At 35.6% G+C, this 23,677-nt stretch overlaps 1 protein-coding gene across 4 annotated transcripts in view; it reads left to right on the top strand.

Annotated features, from left to right (window-relative positions):
- The window catches only part of TNPO1 (transportin 1), an 89,491-nt gene that overhangs the window by 43,578 nt on the left and 22,236 nt on the right, over nt 1-23,677 (top strand). For all 4 annotated transcript variants that reach the window (XM_032404236.1, XM_032404237.1, XM_032404239.1 and 1 more), the window contains exons 4-11: nt 3,249-3,398; nt 6,661-6,767; nt 8,252-8,385; nt 12,628-12,709; nt 13,758-13,880; nt 16,021-16,139; nt 20,528-20,588; nt 21,161-21,329. In XM_032404236.1, coding sequence (XP_032260127.1) covers nt 3,249-3,398; nt 6,661-6,767; nt 8,252-8,385; nt 12,628-12,709; nt 13,758-13,880; nt 16,021-16,139; nt 20,528-20,588; nt 21,161-21,329 — 945 coding nt within the window. The remainder of the gene's footprint in view (nt 1-3,248; nt 3,399-6,660; nt 6,768-8,251; nt 8,386-12,627; nt 12,710-13,757; nt 13,881-16,020; nt 16,140-20,527; nt 20,589-21,160; nt 21,330-23,677) is intronic.

Raw genomic sequence — 23,677 nt, 5'->3', positions numbered from 1 at the left:
AATCTCTGCCCTCATGGAACTTACATTGTACTGAAAGGTGTTCTTCATAGAGTTGAGTATTGAAGATTACCTTCTGAAACATTGTCAGACACACAATAGGCACTAAAATACTATTGAGTAACTGGCCTCTAAATGAAAATATCATACCCTGTTCAGTGATAAGTGTTTCAGAAGCCATAGAGCAATTAGTTAAAAAGAAAAAAATAAAAAAAAAAACAAGGGCACTTGGAGTTGGAAAGCAAGTCTTAGACACTGACACTGATTCACCTGTCTTGCTTTTTTCGGCTATATAATGCCTGTGTTAGACTATCAGACTATCTGTAAGGGTTCATCCTCAAGGTTCTAGGGGGTTAATGGCCTTAAGGTGTAGTAAAATCTCACTAATCTTTTTTTTTTAAGATTTATCACTGATCTTTTTTTTTTTTTTTTAAGATTTATTCGTTTATTTTAGAGAGAGCCACGTGCACGAGTGGGGGGAGGGGCAACGGGAGAGGGGGAGGGAGAATCCTCAGACCTACTTCTAGCTGACCACCCAGGGCTTGATTCCAGGACCTTGAGATCATGACCTGAGCTGAAATCAAGTGTCGGCCACTCGACTGAGTGAGCCACCCAGGCACCCCTCTTTAATCTTGTATGTTAAGATTTTGATAATTTATACAGCACAGTGATTTGTTTTTGATTTCAAATATATTCTCGTTAATTTTAGGGATTTTAATTTGTGATTGAGGGATGTAGTGGAAACTTTAAAACTTTCTAAATCTAGGTTTTAAGAAACTAGAAATTCCTTCAGCATACATTTAAATTCAGCAATTAATATTCTTAGTTTCTTCAATGTACTTGATTCTTTCTTAATATAGAAATTTTATTTTTGCCACATACTAATTTGTAATCAAATCTGTTGTTATTTAAAGAACTTTAGTATATAGTAAATGAATTTTTCTAAACTCATTGTTTTACTTGAAAATTTTAAACTTTATTTTCACCAAGCCATTTACTCTGTCAGGTCAGTGTGCACATCCTAAATTCCAAATATTAAAGATTGTTAGGATATTATACTTTCTTGAAGCTTTTTGGGGATGTAAGAATAAGAAGTATTTTTTTTTTTTTTTTTTTTTTTTTGAATAAGAGGTATTTTTAAAAGCAAACATAGAATTCAAATAGCAAGAGAGGTTGGGTGTAACTACCTCCAATTCATTAGTCACCATTTCTCAAAGGACATAGTAAGAGCTTAACATTTGTGTAACAGTTAATATTTCTTCTTGTGTCTTACTTGGGACACAAGTTTACAACGTCTAGTTTTCTATTTAAAAGAAAATTGGCATTGGGGCCATCATATTAGTGAAGGAACGTAAATGACATCTTTTTTTTTTAACATTTATTTCAGAGAGAGCACACACAAAATGCTTATTTAGTAATCTGTTCATGATCCTCTTGTGAATTTGTTTACACGGAATTTTTACATGGAGTAAAATTTTAGATCTGGAAGAGACCTCAGAGATAAGCTCATCTTATCAGCTTATTGAGGTCCAATTTGCTTATAAGCAAATTGAGGTACAATAGAGTAAAGCCTTAACTTTTTTTAAAAAAGTAAATGGTTGATTGGTGGCTTTTTGGATTTAGGACAGGGTATGTTTTACCTTAACTAAAGTAAATATTTTAATATAAAATACTTTTTAATTTTAAACCATTTCTGCTTTGTATTGTGACTTACCAAGACTCTTTATCTTACAGCATTTATTGTAAAAACAGTAGTGACTTTCTTATAAACAAATACATGCCATTTAAGATAAAATTACATGACTGAATTATTAAGGGCTAACTTAAACGAAAGGATAATTGCTTGAAGAAGTTAAGTATCTGGATATTCATTTATTTTATGGCAGTTCTAAACTTGCAAGAGAATTTAGAACTGTTTTTGTTTCATTTTAATTTATTCATTGGAATGGGTTGTAATTGAATCCAGAAAGAAGTTTTTAAATGGTGACATAAAAGGTTTTAGAGTATAATGCTCTGATGGCCTGAATCTTTATGTGCAAAGAAACTTTGCTCTCCTTTTGCCCCTCAGTATGTGTCAACCTAGAATATCTCAGTGCCAATCAGACTATGGGAGCATACTGCAACCTAGAACAAGCTCAGAGTATTCTATTTTTTAATAGCGTTTGTAAAACAGTAGTGCTGTAATAGCGTATTCTGTTCACCACACCAGCTCTTCATGTCTTCCAGTCTTGTGAGGAGGGTGATACTGTAGCATGCATCAAAGTCTAGGCTTGAGCCAGACTCCTGAGGTTCATATTTTGGCTTCCCCACTTAATAGCCTTGTGTGACTTTGGCACAGCCCTCAGTTTCTTCATTTGTGCAGTGGGGATAATAACTCCTGTCTCATGAGGTTGTGAGGATTAAAAGCACACTGTTTGGAATGCACTTAGCAGTGTTTAGTACCTAATAAGCATTCAGAAGATACTAACTATTGCTAATACTGGTGGTGGTGTCAATTGGTAAAGCATCAGTTACATTCTACTAGTATTAAATTTCTTTTAAAAATTTGTTAACACCCATCTAGGGACTAAACTTTTTCATGTAAATTCTATTTTTAACTTACGGAAATTTTAAAACTGTTTTACCTTTTTTTTTAGCTCAGAGTCAAGTGAAAAACATGATAAAAATGAACGTCAGTTATTTGTATGTGAAGGTGATCCCATATATTCTTTGTCCCCTTAATTTTTTAATAGGATATTTTTAGTCACTAATATTTTCAGATCTGTAATTTGATGTTTATATCAGGTTCCAATAAAGCTTGAGTACAGTGGCCATATAGAAACTAAATTAACTCTTAAACTAAGTCAGTGGTTCTCAACCAGGTGCAGTTTACCCCACCCATCCCACCCCTCCCACCCCTCCAACAATCCAGACATTATCTGGAAGCATTTTTGTTGTCACAGTTTGGGAAGGGTGATACTGGCATCTATGGCCAGTGATACTATTAAACATCATAGGATGCACAGGACAACACCCAACAAAAAACTGTCTGACCCAAAATGTCAATAATGCCAAGGTTGAGAAACTCTGAACTACAAATCATGGAGCTAATCTTTCGATAATCATTTATGATACTTTTTTTTCCCCTGGTTATAGCAAAATTACTGGAATGTTGCAATCAATTTTTGACTATAAGTATTTTAAAAGTTACTGCTTTTATATATTTTGAAATGAAAACTACTTTAAAAGTCAATAATACTGTTTTATTACAGATGAACCCACAAGATCATTGAGTGGTCTCATTTTGAAGAATAACGTGAAAGCACATTTTCAGAACTTCCCAAATGGTGTGACAGACTTTATTAAGAGTGAATGTTTAAACAATATTGGTGACTCCTCTCCTTTGATTAGAGCCACTGTAGGTAAGTTATATTGTTACGGTAGTTTGCTTATCCGGTTTGTAACTGGGTTTTTTTTTGGACTATTCTCATAGGAATTTTTGTCATCCGCTTCATGTTGAATTGTGAGGGGGGAGGGGAGTTTTTTCATTGCCACTTTTCAAATGTTTTGGAAATAATGTTCATTATTATAGTAAAATCCTTCAAGTAGTGAGACCAGAGCAACTGGTAGTTGCTTAATCAAAGTTCATTGAAGTGGGACATTAACAAATGATATTAATTTAGGACTACTACCTTTTATTTGAGTTCGTTATTATCTGACTTCCTTGTGTAATACATGGGATATAATTTCCAGTTTCACTTTTTTTACATGGAAAGAAAACTTCGTAAAACAACTAAAGAATAGGACCTTAGGTTTTACTATTTACTAGGTCTACCCTTGTTTTTAATATTTGCCTTGTCTGTATCTAATTACAGCAATTTTTGAGTCTTTCCAGAGTGTCCAGCTTGGGTAAAAGAACTATCAGTTTATGTAATATTGAATTAAAATGTTTAATTATAATAGCTGGTATAAATAGGTTTGGGAGTAAACACAACCGACTTTTGGTAATAGCATTCATGGAAGCAGAAATAGTCAGGAGGACTCAAGAGTGGCCTACTAACGGGCAGCATTCAGTATGCCATGGGCTTTAAGCAGCTAAATTTTACAAGGACCTGGAAAGCTTCTGTTAATCTGGCAGGTTGGTTGAATGGAAGTCAGTTAAGAACCTTCATAATGATTAAATCATTTTCATTGAAAGTTCTTTACTTTTGTATTTTTTGTCTCATGGTGGGTTTGAAAAGTACCCAGTTCATCTTTTACTTAAAAAGCAAAGGCTCTCTGACATCTCTCAAAATATACATGTCTTAAATACTGCCATTATTAACACTGATTTTAAATGGGATGGAGGGCATTTGTGATTTGAGAAAAGGGAATTCCTGGTTTGTTCTGATGGACCCTCATATACCTTCCTAATGTTCTGCCAACTCTTGACACTGGTAAAAAAGAATGGTGAGTGTATGCCAGACTTCTCAAATATTTTTAATCTTAACAGTACATATTAGGAATCTTGCCAAGGAAGTTTATTTGAAAAGACCACATTTTGTTGACTATGTGGTAATCCATTAGACAAATGTAAAATTGATTCTCTTGTTAAAGAGTGTATGGTTGGGGGGCGCCTGGGTGGCTCAGTCGTTAAGCATCTGCCTTCAGCTCAGCTCATGATCACAGGGTCCTGGGATCAAGCCCCGCATCGGGCTCCCTACTCCGAGGGAAGCCTGCTTCTCCCTCTCCCACTCCCCCTGCTTGTGTTCCCTCTTTCGCTGTGTCTCTCTCTGTCAAATAAATAAATAAAATCTTTAAAAAAAAAAAAAAGTGTATGGTTGGTTTGTAATTTTATTATTTTAGTGACTATCCTTTATGTGTGTTTATATAATATGGGAAAAAGATTTTTGGGGGAGTGGATGAAATTATACGGGCCAGTTAAATTTGAATTTGTTGGTCGATCAACATTCTCTAATGCTCTTCTAGCAGAAGTAATGAATGTCAGCCGTCTGTTAGTGCCAAGTTGTAGCTTGGCATTTAATTTTTGTTACTGCTTGTTTTAAGACATGCTTAGTTTTCTTTAGGCAGATCCAGAGCTTTCTTTCACCCTCAATTCTTACAAATTTTAACTTTATGAAAGAATAATTGGTAAGAAGGAGCAGCCTTGATGCTTTTTGATCTTACTAGAAGACTGTTTTAAGGGTTATAGCTTAAAAATGCTATCAATCCATTGACTCTTACCATATAATTTAGGTTTTGTTTTTTGTTTTTAGTGCAGAGTGCATATTGGCCAACAACTTTACGTTTTTTAGCTCTTTTTGCCACTGGGAGCAACCTTCTCAAAACCGTAAATACAATTTATACACCCAAACAAGTAGAATTTGCTGTTTAGTAATAATCATTGATTATTTATTGTATGCCAGGCAGGGATTTTGTTTGCATATCTCACTGAATTCTCATAATAACAAGAGAACACTTTTTTTTTTTCACTTTTACAAATTAGTATTTTGAAGTTTAGAGTACATGTAATTTGCCCACTGTCAGAGTTTATACAAATCTTAATTATGGTACTAAAAGGTCTATAATCATCAAACGAAGAATATTATTCATGTTAAATTTGCTAAGGCAGAGGGAAACATTAACACAAAACTTTTGTTATGTATTTGTATATTTGCAAATTCATTTGCTATCACAACTAAGCTACACAACACGTTGAAACAATCCAGTCAGAGTGACGTGATCAGTGAGCATGTGACCCTCAGCCTCCAGAATCCAAGATCACCTTACCAGTGATTCATCCTTGATCCTGTAGTGGTGGGAACTGGTGGAGGAGTGTGTGGGTCTTTCCACACCAGACGGATTGTTGCACACATGGATTATTATCATTGATGGCTCATCTACTTTCATTTTCCCTACCTTGGTCCATGGCTGTGATCCATCTTAGCTTAGATCAGAGAGCTGATTTTCGCTTTATGTATTTTTGTGAAAAACTAACAGACTCATACTCATCACCCAGTGATAAGCACTGCTCATGTTTTGGTATATTGTCTTTCTACTCTTTTGTGTACAATTTCTGTAAAGGAGGAACACGTTTGACCCTTGAACAATACAGATTTGAACTGCGTGGGTCTGTTTATATGTGGAATTGATTTTTCAGTAGGTACAATAAATGTATTTGCATTATGATTTTAATAACATTTTTTCTCTAGCTTTATTGTAAAAACCATATAAAATAATGTCATCCACAAAATTTGTTAATCAACTATGTTATTGAGGCTTCCAGTTAGCAATAGGCTATTAAGTTTTGAGGAGTAAGCAGTTACGTGTCAATTTTCGACTGAGGGGGCCAGCACTCTAATCCCCCCACTTTGTTCAAGGGTCAACTATAATTTTAATGAGTGGAACTGTTCTTGTTATTATTGGAAAAGCGCAAGTTGTATAGACTTTTTGTACAAATAATTGTTAAAAGTACAAAAGAGGGTAAAGTGTTGGAAAACAAGATTAGAAACCTCCAATTTATGCTATGGTTTTTCTACAGATGTGGTGAAAAGGGGGTCCTTGGTGAATGTTACTGTTGATGTGGTTTGGAGGTCCTGGACTGATGTGGGCCGTTTAAATGAATGTGTGTGCATGCGTGCATTCACGTGGCAGTATCTGACATAATGCAGTCAGATTGCCTAAACATATGTGTTTTTTTTTAAGGTATTTTGATTACAACCATAGCCTCCAAAGGAGAATTGCAGAACTGGCCTGACCTCCTACCGAAACTCTGTAGCCTATTGGATTCTGAAGATTACAACACTTGTGAGGTAAAGAAATTTGCTTTTTACATTTTCTTGTCTATTTTTCTTGTCATGTTGTGTATTTGTAACTTTTGGAAAAAATAACTGCTCTGAAACTTACAACTTCAAAAACTTGAAATCTTCAAGTTACCCTCTTATTTTACATTAGTGACCATTTATCTTACAGTTTCTATAAGGACTGTTAAGTTATAAAGCCTCTTTACTATAATTACTACAAGGAAGTATAATCAGTTAAACCATTAATGTGGTATTTTTCGAAGATAGGCTTAAATTTACCAACCATGAGCACTTTTTTGCCTTCTCTAAATTGTTTCTGTGCCTCTTATTTTGTGACATGGCTGAAGTATATGTAATCTAGCTTTAATCATGTAGTAATTATCTCCTGTTTGCCACTGATCAGTAGCAACCTTTCCATGTGGGAAAGGGAGTCTATGGATTTCTCACTATTTATCAGTACTTGTAAATATCTCTTTCATTACCAGGCCTCTAGTTTGTGTAGAAATCTGTTTTGAATGGAAACCATTTTAGGTATTTTGCCTCTTTAAAGGAATAACCTAACAAAAAAGGCAGTTTGTTACCAGATCTGAAAGAGGGAAAGGCGGGACTGGAGAGAGGGAGTGAGCAAAGGGGTCTTTAAAGTTACGCTTCTCCCTCCCTAGAAAAAAAATCTTTCTTTCTCATATATACATTTCCCAGTAACACCTTAGAAATACATTAAGATTCCAGAAAAACTAAAATGATACTAGTACTCAACCATTGAGTAAGAATTGATTAAATTTAAATTGTGCTTTGGTATAGTGGTAATAATACAAAAGGAGATTAGAATTTTAAAACAAGCACTTACCAAGAATAAAAAAGTAAAACTGCAGTAATCATGAAATTATGGAGCTTCTATGTAAGTCACATTTTAAAGAGAAAGTATTCTTCAGTTAACTGTACCATGGAAATAAGCACCAGGTTTCTGCTGCTGATGGAATTATAAGCAGTAAATTAGAGTTTGAGGTAATGAGCAGGTTATTGTGTATAGGAGCTCTAGGTTGGCCCCTTTGGTGTAAAAATGGTTATAGGGAAATAGTTGCTAATTTGAATTTTCTGCCCTTTTAACCGACTTCGTCATTATCCAGTGAATGGTTTACATATACATAATTTTTAAATGATGTTAAGACTTCTTTCTGACTTAAAATTAACAAGAATATTTCGAGAGAAGTTAGCTTTTTTATTGCAGTCTCTGCCAACCAGAATATCCTCTAATTTTAAGTTATTAAATGCTAAGATAAAAACGTACCATTGTATTTGGACTGAGATTTTAGGTAACTTAGTGGCATGGTGATTTCTGTCTTAAAATTGATGACTAAATTTGTGGATTTTACGAGGCAGTATTTTATGTGGGCTGAGAACATTAATGCATACAAATTAGTCAATATTCCTCAATTTGCTTTTAAAATGGCTTCATTTTTAATTAATTCTAATAATATAAATGTCTTTCACAGGGAGCATTTGGTGCCCTTCAGAAGATCTGTGAAGATTCTGCTGAGATTTTAGATAGTGATGTGTTAGATCGTCCTCTCAACATCATGATCCCCAAATTTCTACAGTTCTTCAAGCACAGTAGTCCAAAAATAAGGTATCTGTGTAGCCAGTATTAAATTAATTCATAAACTCTAAGCCTGACCACTCTCTTATTTTGCATTACCTAATATTTTTGTGGCTGACAAAAGATACTGATGTTCCACAAAGGTGAACTTCAGTAGTTGAAATTTACTCCTTTTAATAGCAAAACCCATGAACTGTTAACTTTTTCTGATGAAATTGTAATTGAACAGGATAGTTCTTTACCTTCTATATGGCTAATTACATTTGTAGTGATTAACAGGCATGCTTTTAAGGTCCTTTGTGTAAGGTTGAAATTCATTGTGTTTTGGGGTTGTTTTTGTTTTAATTTATGGATCTTGCCAAGTTACATGTACCTTCATTTGCAGCTGTGTGGTAAAAATTCCTCCAGTATGACATCTGGATTATTTAGTAATTTTAGATTAAGAGTTTTGCATCTAATTAAAAACGTTTTGAGCGTGAAGGTGGAAGGATTTATGAGTACACTTTGAAATCAGTAGGTCTGCTTGGGCAGAAGTTAACCTTGGCCTGCTTTGTTTCTCTGTATATCCTTAGTTTCTTGAACAGTGCCTAGCATATAGTTGTTGAAATATATTTAAATGTTAATTTAACCTTTGACTAATTTATCATCTGTTGTCCTATCAAGCTATAATTATCATGATGCTTTCACACTATTTAAGTGTGTAAGATTCCTGTCTGTAACGACACCAGAAGTTCCCCCAAACTGCTGTACTTTTTTTTCCCTCTTTTCCAATTACATGTTTTAATCTAACTTGTCTTTTGTTTATTGTTACTGTGGAAAAGTCATTGCTGTTCTGATTGTTAGTTGCTTTGATTTTTTTGTTGTTTCCAGTTGTCAGTGCTTCGTGTTTTTATGTAGAATGATCAAAAACCATATTACTATTTAAAGTAGAAGTTATGCAGGATCCTAGATGTGGTTATTTAAGGATATCCATCCAACAGCATGGACTTTAATGCATATGCTATAACTGTTAGTTTAGATGTCCTTTAGAGCTTACTCCAAGATTCCAAGCTGTATTCAGAGGATTATGGTTTAAACAGTGTGACCAGAGGGTAATCAGGCATCTTTTTCTTGCTTAAATTCGGTATTTAGTTCTTTTTCTTTTATCTCGATTTAATTTTAGTTACTTTTCATCTTAAGTGGTACTTAATGCAGCGTTGTTCTCAGAGAGGAAACTTAATAGATGCTCATTTATGGTAGTGTCATGCAAATAAGTAGTAACATTTTCAAAATAAAATGCTACTCATCCCTAAATAGTTAACTAGATAGAGTTCATGTTCCCTAGGAAGTTGTCTTTTAATCTTTGAACTAAGGTGATGAAAGAAATTGTGGTAATTTGCCTGTTACTTCTCAGAAACTCACTTTTTTGTGACCAATTCTTAGCAAGTAAAAGAAAAACAGAAAAATCCAAAAAACATATTCCTGGCGGTTATGTCCATTGCTAGACATAAAAGTTTTTTGTAATTTTAATACATTTTTGTAGCTGGTCATTTGTTTAAACTTAAGTAGGCAGAGTTCAGTAATACAGAAATGTTTCCATTCAGTGAATGTTCATTATTACCCGTTTTGAGAATCTGTTCTACATACCATTAAACATTTTTCTCCATTTTAATGTGTATTTGGATAAATGTATCTGCTGTATATTTTAGCAGTACACTAAACTCCATCTTTATAGGATTTTATTCTACATTTTTATTTAATATCTTATTTATATAGCTTAACTGATACTTCTTCTGTACTCTTAAAAATGTTTTTCCATCTCAATAACTATTGAACTTTGAGAATATAGAATGAGGCAAAGGAATGTAGTTTTATCCATCACATGACTAAGCAATTGAAAAATTAGAGCCATTTTATTTTTTAAATCATACCAGAGGTACACGAAGTTGGGTTATGATTTTTGGCTCATGATGTTTTCATCATGGCCCACTTCCATTTTGTCTTTATTTTTTAAGATTTTATTTATTTACTTGACAGAGCGAGAGAGCACAAGCAGGGGGAACAGTAGAGGGAGAGGGAGCAGCAGGCTCCCTGCCAAACACGGAGCCCAATGCGGGGCTCGATCCCAGGACCCTGAGATCATGACCTGAGCCGAAGGCAGACACTTAACCATCTGAGCCACCCAGGCGCCCCCCATTTTGTCTTTAGTTATTTATTATTTTTAATAATCACTCAAATCTACCACCTAAAACAAAAGCTAAGGTCTTGATGACAACAACCCACATTTAATCTCAACTTTTCCTTCTCTTGCATTGTTAAAAAATAATTTTTTCTAAAAGATTTTATTTATTTGTTAGAGAAAGAGAGCACAAGCAGGGGGAGAGGCAGGCAGAGGGAGAAGCAAGCTCCCCACTGAGCAAGGATCCCGATGCAGGACTTGACCCCAGGACCCTGGGATCATGACCTGAGGCAAGGCAGATGCTTAACTGACTGAGCAACCCAAGCGTCCCTAAAAAATAAATGTATTGCATATATATGTAAAATGCATGTCTGTGTGTGTATGTCTTTGCTTTTAACTTTATAAAAAGTATTTCATGAATTTAATCTTTGGCAGCTTTTTAAATTTAATATTATGTTGCTAAGATTCATCCATATTTTGTCATTATAGCTCATTTGTTTTGGCTGTTGTATACTACTTGGCATCTGATTACACAGTTTATTCATGTTCCTCCCCACCACCCCCCACCCCCGGCCAGCTTTTGGGTGGCTTCCAGGTATTTGCTGTTGTGGGTAGTGCAGCTGAAGACATTTATTTGCTTGTCTCTGTTTGTCTATTTGCAAGAGTTTCTCTAGAAGGACGTAAAATCTTTGGGGAGGAATTTCTGGTACATGAGGCAAATAACAAGGAAAGAAAACCAAAGTTTTCCAGGGTAGTTGCATCAATTTATACTCTATTAACAAAGCATAAGATTCTCTGGGTACACAGCGTTTAGTATTGTCATGTATTTTAATTTTTGCCAGTTAAATAAAAAATTGTGTCTCATTATGAATTTGATGGTTTACCTGTCATTAGTCATGTTGAACATCTTGTCATAGGTTTATTGGCTGTTTGTAGTACCTTTTTCTTTTGTCTTTTTCTCTTGGGTTATCAGAAAAGGGAAACAGGAAAACGAAATAATTTCATGATGAATACTGTGGAAAAATAATGAGAATAAGGGATTAGACAGTGATTCACAGGTATCGTATATAGAAGGTTTTCTGTAAAGGTAGCATTTGTGCAGAGACCTTGAACAAAGTAAAGTAGCAAATCTTTGAAAGGTCAGGGAGAAGGACGTATAAGACAGGGAACAGGAAGTATAAAGGTCCTGGAGTTAGGGACAAGCCTTTTACAGTGACAAAAGAAGAAAACTTTGTAGCGCAGTAAGAAATGAAGTTAGGAGAGTAGGAGTAACCACACTATAGTGGAATGTCTAGGCCGGTAGTCAGCAAACTGTGACCCATGGGGCCAAATTGAGCCCGTAACGTGAGCTAAGAATGATTTTATACTTTAAAAGGTTGTGTTTGGGGGATGGGAAATGAAGCTGCCACAGAGGTCTTATAATATTTACCACTTGATCTTTTGTAGGAAAAGTAGATTGTACGTTTTTGGAGCAATCTATACAAGGGTGTAATGTGATGTTACTCATCTGTGTCTAAAAGGTTGTAGTGGGGTTTGGTATAGTGGAAGTCAGGAAACCAGTTAGAGCCTGTTGGAGTAATCCTGATAGGAAATTATGGTTTGGACTAGGGAAGAAGTGATTGGCTTTAAAGGTAGTGCCATTAGGAATTGCTATGGAGTTGAATTGGCTATGTCTGAACACAAAGACTATAGACTTTCCTCATTTTTAGTTTTAAAAGGAATAAATAGCCATTATTTTAAAATCTGTAGGTATGCAAAACAGATTTCCATTATGCCTCTATCCACCTTCCCACTCTTCAGAGGTATACACTATTAAAAATGTGCACATGTCCTTTCCGACACTTTACACTTGAAGAGAAGTACTAACTTAATGCTCTGGAACCTGTGTTTTTCACTTAATATCACTCATATTCTGTGTTAAATATACAAAGAAATTTAACTCATGCTTTTCAGGGTGTGTATGTGTATATACATGTATATGTATGTATAAACACATTTATGGTTATACATACACCATAATTATTTTATGGAGGAATAGTTAAGTTCTTGTCAATCTTCTGTAAATAGAAAAAAGCTGTAGTGAGTATGTGTTAAATTTTAAATTTTGTTTCTAGGTCTCATGCTGTTGCATGTGTCAATCAGTTTATCATCAGTAGGACTCAAGCTCTGATGTTGCACATTGATTCTTTTATTGAGGTAAGATTTGTCTCTCCCCCTCCCCCTTTTGCTTTTGGGAAAGTTAGAAAATGTTAAATTATTTCTCATAGTATTAAAATTGGATACAGTGTAGACTTGGTGATTTTTGTTAACTGAAAATAAAAGCATTTTTCCTCTATTAAACTGATTTTTTTACTTATGGTACAAACATCAATTATGGTTTGTGGATGTTTAATATCTTAACTAGAAATTTTTTATTTGAATATACTATTCAAATTCCAAATGTAAATTGAGTCTCCCAGTTCATTTGCAGTAGTTGAAACATAAAACATTGAGTCTGAATAATCTTAAACTTAAAATTAACCTTAAACTTATTCTTTATTAAGAATCTGAAGGCTGAAGGCACAGACTAATAAAAGGCTGGTGCTTCATTTTCCATTGGTTTCCATTGTAGAATTAGAGGTGTCGGGAAAAATTTGACTCTTAAATCTCAGCAAGCATTTCTAAAGGCCCTTTTACCTTTTTGGTAAAAGCAGAAAGTCAAGCATAATTTTCTGGCCACGAGCTCAAAGCAATAGAATTCTTTTTCAGAACTACTACAACTTAATAACAGCAATTGTGAACAAATTGTTAAAGTTCCTTAAGCACTTCACTTTCATTTTCAGTGTTCATTAAATGAGACTTAAATAGTCTTTTCCTCTCCAGCTATTTTTTTTTTTTTTTAATAAGATTTATTTATTTTTAGAGAGTGAGCCTGGGTTGGGGCAGGGGGAGAGACTCAAGCAGACTCAACGCTGAGTGCAGAGCCCAACGTGGGGCTTGATCTCACACCCATGAGATGATGACCTGAGCCAAGAGAATGGCTTTAGATTATTTATCAAAATCATACTTTTGGCAGTTGTCATCCTATATTTAATTAATTATTTATGACCTAATATTGCAGGCCAGTTAATTCAGTCTTTATTTGTACCTTATCTTCTTAGGGTTTCTTTAAATGTTACTAACTTACAGATGACTGGTTATTATGTATAAACCTTTCTAATATATTGGAATGCTTAACTAGAAAAAAATGTTTCTCATGCAATAGAACCTCTTTGCATTGGCTGGTGATGAAGAACCAGAGGTACGGAAAAATGTGTGCCGGGCACTTGTGATGTTGCTTGAAGTTCGGATGGATCGCCTGCTTCCTCACATGCATAACATAGTTGAGGTAATACAGGTGACTTATAAGCGCTCTCCTCCTTTTTCGCCCAAGAAAGATCTTGGGAACAAAATGTATAATGTTAAATTTGTATAACACATTGTTGGCAGTGAACTATGAAAAACAGTTCATGATTATCTTAAAATTATAAGTTCTCTTTATGGTGACTTTTCTTTCGTGAGATTTAAGATGTTTATAGAGGGGGAAAGTTATTTAAAGGAATAGATAGCTTTTAACACGAATAACTAAGAAATATTTAAATTATTTGTGTTCACTAGATACGTGTTAGGTTAAATGATCACTAGAACTGTGGTAGGTTAAGTGGCACATTCTTGTGTCATTGGAGTTTGTAATTATAAATGTTTGTTTTCCACCCATTACTGTTAAAGCTGATCTGATCCACTTACGATTTATGGTAGAAGTGAAATTTCTGAGTAGAAATTGTTGTTGTTTTTGTTATAGTAATTGTTATAGTTAGTTCCAGCAAACCATTTAGATTTTAAAACTCTTTCAATCCCTATGCAATTAAAATAATTTTACTAGGAAATTCTGAGTACGGTGATCATTGGTTAACCATATTTAAAGGAAGTAATACATAGTAACAAGATAAAATTATTATTAGAACAAAATAACTTCGTTTGGGCAATACTCAGTCCTGCTAGCTGCAGACCGTACCACCTGATTTTCATATTACTGGATCATAGTATGTGAGTAGTATATAGACTTTCCAAGTGTGTTAAATAATACATTATTTAGATTCTCCTTTGCACCTCCAGAGATTTATATGGTGTAGAGAGGGAAGATCTTTTTTTAAAGGATGGGGGTCTAAGACCTATTAGAAAAAGACTAGCATCTATAGTGTATAGCAACTCCTTTTCTAAAACATAAGGAAATATAGTTGTAAAGATACGTAGCAGCATTAGATGGGAATAGTGACATTTTATCTGATGAACCTGTTCTCTCTGAAGTGCTTAGAAGAATCAGGTCAAGTTGGTTGAAGGTTTAGCGAAAGTTGGAGCTAACCAGAAAGTTAAAGATACTTATCATTTGCTGGGGCCATGTCACAGGGCTGGGTGGCGGGGGAGCTGATTTAAAATGCTACAGTTATTTAGAAATACTCAGCATGGTAGTAGGACATGGTGTGGAATGTAATAGGGCTTGGCCTATCACAACTCTTGCGTTGCCACATTTTGCCATGGGAGATGTTTCAGTCTAGAAGAGGATATGTACAGAGGCTTCATCCAACACTTGACCCCATTTCCAGGCCCAGGTACACTGGGAAATCATATGCGTACCTTTGATTATATTTATTTTGTTTTTGCACGTGAAGGTTTTTTAAAGAGGGGTAGACACTGCCTTTGAATTTCAGATCAGATGTTCCTACAATTAAGAGTGAATTTGGCTTGGCATGTTGGAGACTACAGATTATAGTTGCATTAAGAAATGTCCCTACTTCCAAAGATAAAAAAATTTAAGTTTCGTAATTGTATAATATGTATATATCACTTTACATACATGAAAATAATACAAGAGACAGGTTGAATAATTGTTATAAAAAGATTCTTCATTTTTTAATGAAAGGTATAATGGACTTTTTTGATGTTTCTAAGAAAACTGCTTATTAATACATGTTTAAAATCTCAGTGGTTTCGGGGCGCCTGGGTGGCTCAGTCGTTAGTGTCTGCCTTCGGCTCCGGTCATGATCCCAGCGTCCTGGGATGGAGCCTGGCATCAGGCTCCCTGCTCCAAGGGAAGCCTGCTTCTCCCTCTCCCACTCCCCATGCTTATGTTCCCTCTCTCACTGTGTCTTTCTCTGTCAAATAAATAAATAAAATCTTTAAAAGAATAGAAATTTAAAAAAAGTAAAATCTCAGTGGTTTCATAAAAGAAAACACGCCTATACAGAAGCAGCTAACACCATACATAGTTGGAACACTTTTCATTAGGCAGCGTTCTAAAGCGGTTGTTCTTAGTTTGGCTGCATTTTAGAATTGACTTGGAAACTTCTTTAAAAATCCAAAGCTGAGGTTGAGAATCACTGTAAAGTTCCAAGGCGATAGCAGAGGACCTTTAACTTGCTGAGAAAGGAGTAGGTTTATTTTAATTTTGTGATTTAAACTGATTAATATTAATGCTTCTTTGTTTTCAGTACATGCTACAGAGGACACAAGATCAAGATGAAAATGTCGCTTTAGAAGCCTGTGAATTCTGGCTCACTTTGGCTGAGCAACCCATATGCAAAGATGTACTCGTAAGGCATCTTCCTAAGTAAGTGTTCCTTCTTTTGAATGCTACCTTGTTCCTAAATTTAACAATGATTCCTCATTTTTACATTTTTATGTTGCATTCTGCTATCAGGGAATGAAGTTCTAAAGAAGTCAGACTTAGTTTTACTTAGCATAACCATAGGTTGTAACTAAAGAGGTTTTTCAGGAAGGGGGCACCTGGGTGGCTCAGATTGTTGAGCGTCTGCCTTCGGCTCAGGTCACGATCCCAGGGTCCTGGGATGGAGTCCCGCATCGGGCTCCCTGCTGGGCGGGGAGCCTGCTTCTCCCTCTGCCTCTGCCTCTCTCTCTCTCTCTCTGACTCTCATGAATAAATAAATAAATAAGTAAAAACATTTAAAAAATAAAAAGATTTTTCAGGAAGCAGTTGTTTTTTGGGACTTTTTTTTTTATTACAGATGGTTTATTCTAAATCATAATCTTAATTTTGGATAATTCATGGCATGGGTCTTTTTTTTTTTTAATCATTTCAGTTTGACTCTAGACTCTGATGGGGTTTTTTCTCCCCAAAACCTGATTTTCCAGTAGTTGTGATGCTATTTAATTTTTGGTTAGCGTATTACTAAGCTTATTTTTAATTCAATGAATGCTGTTATATCAGGTTTTTAAAAATATTTCTTTCCAATTTTATTGAGATATAATTGACATGAAACATTGTATTGGTTTTAGGTGTACAACATAATGATTTGATTACATGTATTAAAATCATTTACTTTTAGAAGAAGTAATGCTTAACCTTTTTTTGAAAATAAAGTAATACAGCCTCATTAAAGAACATTAAGATGTGGAAATTTTCAGGGGCCCCCGGGGGGCTCAGTTGATTAGGCGTCTGCCTTTGGCTCAGGTCATGATCCTGGGACCCTGGAATTGAGCTGTGTCAGCCTCCCTGCTCAGCAGGGAGTCTGCTTCTCCCTCTCCTGCCCCTCCCCCCATTCATGCTCACTCGCATTCTCTCTCTCAGATCTTTTTGGGGGCGCCTGGGTGACTCAGGTGATCATCTGCCTTCAGCTCAGGTCATGATTGCAGGGTCCTGGGATCGAGCCTGCATTGGGCTCTTTGCTCATCGAGGAGTCTGCTTCTCCCTCTCCCTGTCCGTGACAGCTCTTGTTCTTTCTCAAATAAATAAAAATAAAATCTTTTTTTAAAAAATTTCTTTTTTTATTGGGGCACCTTCCCTGGCTCAGTTGGTAGAACATGCTACTCTTGATCTAAGGATCATGAGTTCAAGCCCCATGTGGGCGTAGAGCTTAACTTTTAAAAAGAAAGGGGGAAAAATTCTCTTTTTTCATTGGCTACATGAGGCTTTCAGAGAAAGCTCCTTTACAATTAGACCTAAAAATAATGATCTGCCGTACAAGATTGGAATTCATCAGAGACATGCCATGTTGCTATGTGGTCACAGTTAATCCCCGTATCTCACTTGCCAACTTCATTTTCTTACCCATCTTTATCAGTCCCTTATTTCCTGCACATCTTTTCTTTCTTTCTTTGGCACAGACATCAATGATCCACAAATCAACTCTACTGACCATAAACGTCCAGCTACCCTGCATCTCCCCTGCTTTGGACTAATAAACTGTCTTTGCTTCTTGTCTTACACTGTTGGGAAAAGTTCCACCACCAGGAGGATTGATGGCTATAGACATCCATGGTTTTCAGTGTCAAGTGGACCCTTCATGCTGCTAGTTTTTCTTGTTCCAGATCACCTTTTATCTTCCATTCACTAGAGCAACTATTCAAACCTTTATTGCTCTTCTGAATTCTCTTCTTTCATTCTGAGCACTTTTGCTTTATAGGGAAAATAAGTGACCCTTCATCTTGCCCCAAAACTTAAAGATAGATTTTCATATGAGTTGTCTTTTACCTAACCAGTGTTTCAGTTGATGGTCTTGGATAGCATAATTTTTTTCTTCAGGCACCTCACTCCATCAAATAGCTATATTCTCTCTTTGAACTTTCTCTTCTTTCTCCATAACTTTATAATTTTTTCCATCTTAGAATAGACAGGGCTCACTGTCTTTACTTCTTTACTTCACCTCGTATTAACTGCAGTATTTTATAGCCTGCCATCTGTCCTCACTATTTCCCCCAAATTACTGACAGAGATGATAAATGATTTAATTGTTGGTGATTGAAATGGATCTGACTCTGCTGCAAAATGCCTGTAGCTTATAAAATAGAGTGTTATTTATAGTTGTGTGTTATATTAGCTATAATGTTAAATTACTGTTAATCTGTATTTTAGAATTTAGAAGGACTTTCAACGTGGAAGTGTGGCTGTCCCACATTTTTTATATCTATTAAGGGAATTTTAAATCCCACTCCTTTTCCCTATTTACTATTCCTTTAGTTAACAAGTGTTTACAAACTTATCTCCTTGATGGTAGAGTTGTACTCAAAATTGGTTTTGCACGTATTTATTTGACATTAAAAGCTTTAACTCTTTGAAGTAAGGCCTCTACAAAGGCCTAACACATGAGCGTAGAGATGAGAGTTTCTTATATCTGGTGTGGGGAAAGAAAATTACTTTTGGAGTCAGGCCAAACTGGTTTTGAATTCTGACTCTCCCATTACTTAAAATTAATGACCTTCTGGAAATAATGTAACCTCTCTGAGCCTCAGTTGACTCATCTGTAAAATGAAGATCATAATATCTTTCTCACTAGATTATAAGGAAAGTGCTTATTAATAAACCCACAGCTGGTAGTCATGAGTATGAATTTCTTTTGGCTGTTCACATTTCCCAAGCCACTCAGAACAATTAAAGGTAGAATTCAGAAGCAGAGAACTGTGGACTTTTTTTTTTTTTAAGATTTTATTCATTTATTTTGAGAGAACATGCCAACGTTGGGGCGGGGAGGGGGGGCGTCGGTGCAGAGAGAAAGAATCCCAAGCAGACTCCCCGTTGAGTGCTGAGCCTGGAAGTCTAGGTGGGGCTTGATCTGCTGACCCTGAGATCATGACCTGAGCCTAATTCAAGAGTTGGACACTCAACTGACTGAGCCACCCAGGTGCCCCTATAACTGTGGACTTCCTTAATTGTTTCTCAAGTTTTCTCAAAACCTTTTATCCTCAGTAGACTTCTAAGTATGTGATGGGCCAGTGAGAAAGGAAATCATCAAAAGTTAAGAAACTGGTCAAAGCTTAAAATTCTCATAGCTACAAAAGGAACTGAAGTTAGTATTTTGACCTTTTATGTGTTTTGGTAGATTTTTTTTCCCAACTTTTCCACGATACCTGGGATTCCATGTTTACAGACGTCTTGGTTCTGTTTTAATGATTACCTTAATGCTTCAGATTAGATATGATATCCTGATTTAAGTATTTTCTTATTGGAAATTTAAGTTCTTAATTTCTTTTTTTTTTTTAAAGATTTTATTTATTTATTTGAGAGAGAGCGAGTACATGAGAGGGGGGAGGGTCAGAGGGAGAAGCAGACTCCCTGCCGAGCAGGGAGCCCGATGCGGGACTCGATCCAGGGACTCCAGGATCATGACCTGAGCCGAAGGCAGTCGCTTAACCAACTGAGCCACCCAGGCGCCCTTAAGTTCTTAATTTCTTAAGAAATTAAAATTAAAATTTCCTAACTTCTTTATTGAAGGCTATAATAACCTTATTGGTAGGGCTCTTTCTTTATTTCTTTTGAATAAATTACTTTAGACTTAATATATTATATATTTAAACACCATCGTCTCTTTTATTAAAAGGAGTACAAATACTGAATGTAGGCTAATTGTAAAAATGTCACACTATTTAGAAATAAAGTAAATGATTAATTTTATCCCTTTTTAGCCTATTCAGTTCTCTCTCTTCAAAAATACCGGTTTCTTTTGTATATACTTCCTAGATAGTCTGTTTATACAAGTAATTACATGGGTAATCTTATTATTTTAACTCCATTGGAACCACATTAAATGTACACATTTTTGTTTCATTTTTAACTTTACTGTAATTTATTTTTTAACCAAGCGCTAAGTGACATTCAGATTGTTTGCAGTTTTGTTACTTCATCAAGAAACCTAAATCTTTAAGAATGGGAATGTTTCTTAGGATGTTCAGGATAAATTCTTATGGGAGAAATTACTAAATTTTTTGTTACTAGTTTTATTTCTAACCACTATTGACAGTCTACCTTATTTTTACTAAGATTCCATCCGGTAGATCCCATGCAAGAGTATGTAAGGGGCCTGGGATATGTATTAGGAATACTCATCATTTGAGAAGGGCAGACATCACAGAACATGTTCCAAGACCAGATTAGCAGTGGTGGTTGTCTCTTTGGTATTTCTAGTATACTTAAGGTCATTAAGACTTCTTAATAATTCTTATGAGATTTTTAGATCTTTGTTTCATGAATTTATTTCTTTATAGATTGATTCCTGTATTAGTGAATGGCATGAAGTACTCAGATATAGATATTATCTTACTTAAGGTAAGGAAACTGTTTTCTGATTAATAGGCAAGGTTGTTTTTTATTGACTTTAGAGAATCTTTGAATCTGACTAATAGCATATTTATTTAAAATAGACCCTGTGTAAGTATGTTTCTTCTTATATATTATATGCTACAGAGTTCAAAGATAGAAGCTAACAATGAATTTGGGTGCTAACGTACTCTTAACTTCATTGGAACCAGATGGTGACACTGGTAGAGTTAGCATAAACTTCCTGTTGATTCAAGTTATTTGTAGTTTATTTTAAAATATATTAAATATGGTCTGAATTTTATTCAGGTACTCTGGATTATTCCAGCTGATGGGAGACAGTGTAATGCAGTTAAAAGGGCCTGAACCTAACATGCGTTATATGATAGTTTTTTCTCTCCTCAACAAAGAATTATTTTCTGCAGAGGGGAGTGGTGTGGGGGTAATAAAGAGGTGTGGGGGTTACTTCAAAATCATGTACATGGCATCATCTCTCAATATTCTGATTCTTTTACTCACGTACATAATAGCTTATAATGATATTTGAATATCATCAAAATTTTTCTTTAAAAAAAAAAAAGGGTGATGTTGAAGAAGATGAAACAATTCCTGATAGTGAACAGGATATAAGGCCACGTTTTCATCGATCAAGGACAGTGGCTCAGCAGCATGATGAAGATGGAATTGAAGAGGAAGATGATGACGACGATGAAATTGATGATGATGATACAATTTCTGACTGGAATCTAAGTAAGTCAAAAAGAAAAGTTGCTTTGGTAGCAACTTTATTGAGAACTAGTTCATACATTGTATAATGCCCTCATGAAAGAGTACAATTCAGTGGTTTTTCATATATTCACAGAGTTATGCAACCATCACCACAGTAAATTTTGGAACACTTTCATCACCCCAAGAAGAAACCCTATTCTTACTAGCAGTCACTCCCCATTTTCTTCCAGTCTCCCAGCCCAAAACTCCTACCAATCTCTATTCTGTCTCTGGATTTGCCTATTCTGGATGTTGCCTATAAATGGAATCATACGATATGTGGTCCTTCATGACTGTTCTTTCACTTAGCATGTTTTCAGTGTTTGTACATGGTCTAGTATGCATCAATACTTCATTTCTTTATAACGTGGAAAAATAATCCATTATATGGATATACATACCGCATGTTATTTATCCATTCATCAGTTGATGGACGTTTTGTTTCTCCCTTTTAGCTGTTGTAATGATGCTGTGAACATTTATGTAAAGTTTGTGTGTGGACATATGTTTCACTTCTTTTGCAAGTACAGGAGTGGGATTACTGGTCATGTGATAACTCTTCATGTAACCTTTTGAGGAACTACTAAGCTGTTTTCCAAAGTGGCCCCACCATTTACTTTCTTACCAGCATTGTCTTTAGGGTCCCAGTTTCTCCATATGCTTGCCAACTTTTGTTATCCTTTTTATTATAACCGTCCTAGTAGATGTGATTATCTTATTGTGGTTTTGGCTTGCGTTTTCCTGGTGGACCTGTTCTTACCTAATTATATTATATCTAATGTTCATTCTATTTCTTAAAGACTTCTTACCTCAAACTGTCATTTCTCAAAAGGCCATACGTTTTATTTGACATTATGAAATAGGAACATTGGCCACAAGCTTTTCCTGTTTTCTTAACATAAACTTACTTTTCATGATAATTTGCATGTGTTAGTTAATCATCAAGGATCAATGTAAAATAGGATAAATTGCTTTGTCATACTCAAACTTACAAAAGAAGTGTTGTAAAATCTCTTGTTAGTTTTTAGCCTTGGCTGCAAATCCCTATCATCTGTTGAACTGGCATTCTGGGCTACAGTCTAGTGAGATGAGGGACCGAGACCTGTGTTTTGTTCTTGTTGGTGTGCTGGTTTTTAAAGCTTCACTGCTCTAGTTCAGGGTTTCTCAGCCTCGGCACTGTTGACATTTTGCCACATAATTCTTTGTTGTGGTGGCTGTCATGTACATTGTGGGATGTTGAGCAGCGCCCCTGACTACTCAGTAGATACCAGCAGCACCCCACCACACACACAGTTGTGACAAGCAACAGTGTCTCCAGAAATTGCCCATTGTCCCCTGGGAAACAAAATTGCCCCTAGTTAAGAACCACTGCTGCAATTCAGAGTGTTGAGATTTCTAGTAACTGATGAACCAGTTAAAGACATGAATCATCAGCCCAGACTATGTAATTCACTTGGTTAAATAATGTTAATTCCTCTTGCCCGTTTAGTTTCCTGTAACAGTTCCTTTAGAGTGTGCAGTATGCCCAGTACTAGGGCAAAGACTTGGCATGTGCATATCCCATTTAATCTTTACAACAGCCTTAGGTTGGTAAGGAAACTGCAAAAAGAGAAACTTACCTGAGGTTGGCTAATTAACATGGCTAGTACTAACAGCACACTTAATTTTGGAACCCAAATCTCCCACAATAAGAGAGCCTAAGGTCTTCACTGCTATCAGATTGCAGTAGCCCCTCTTATCTGCAGGGGGATATGTTCTAAGACACACCCCTCCCCAGTGGGTGCCTGAAATCACAGATAGTACCAAACCCTGTATGTACTGTTTTTTCTAACACATACATACCTACGATAAAGTTTAATGTATAAATTAGGTATTAACAGATATTAACAACATTAATGATAAAGTAGAGCAATTATAACAATATACCATAATAAACATTATGTGATGTGGTCTCTTAGAATTTCTTACTGTGCTGCATTCACCCTTCTTGTGATGATATGGGATGATAAAATGTCTACATGATGAGATGGGGGAGTGATTGAACTAGGCATTATGATACAGTGTTAGGCTACTGTTAACCTTCTGGTGATACATCAGAAGGAGGAGCATCTGCTTTCAGACTGCACTTAACCGAAGGTAACCAAAACCATGGAAAGCAAAACTGATGCAGTGGGGGGCTACTATACCTCATAGTATATCCCTACTTTTAGGCTGGAGGCAAGATTATAGGTGGGGCGCCTGGGTGGCTCAGTCGTTGAGCGTCTGCCTTTGGCTCAGGTCATGATCCCAGGGTCCTGGGATCGAGCCCCACATCGGGCTGCTTGCTCATC

This window comes from Phoca vitulina, unplaced genomic scaffold (genome assembly GCF_004348235.1).
Source record: "Phoca vitulina isolate PV1807 unplaced genomic scaffold, GSC_HSeal_1.0 scaffold6, whole genome shotgun sequence".
Lineage (NCBI taxonomy): Eukaryota > Metazoa > Chordata > Mammalia > Carnivora > Phocidae > Phoca > Phoca vitulina.
Note: the sequence above shows the minus strand (reverse complement) of the source record. Positions and strands in the feature narration are given on the sequence as shown.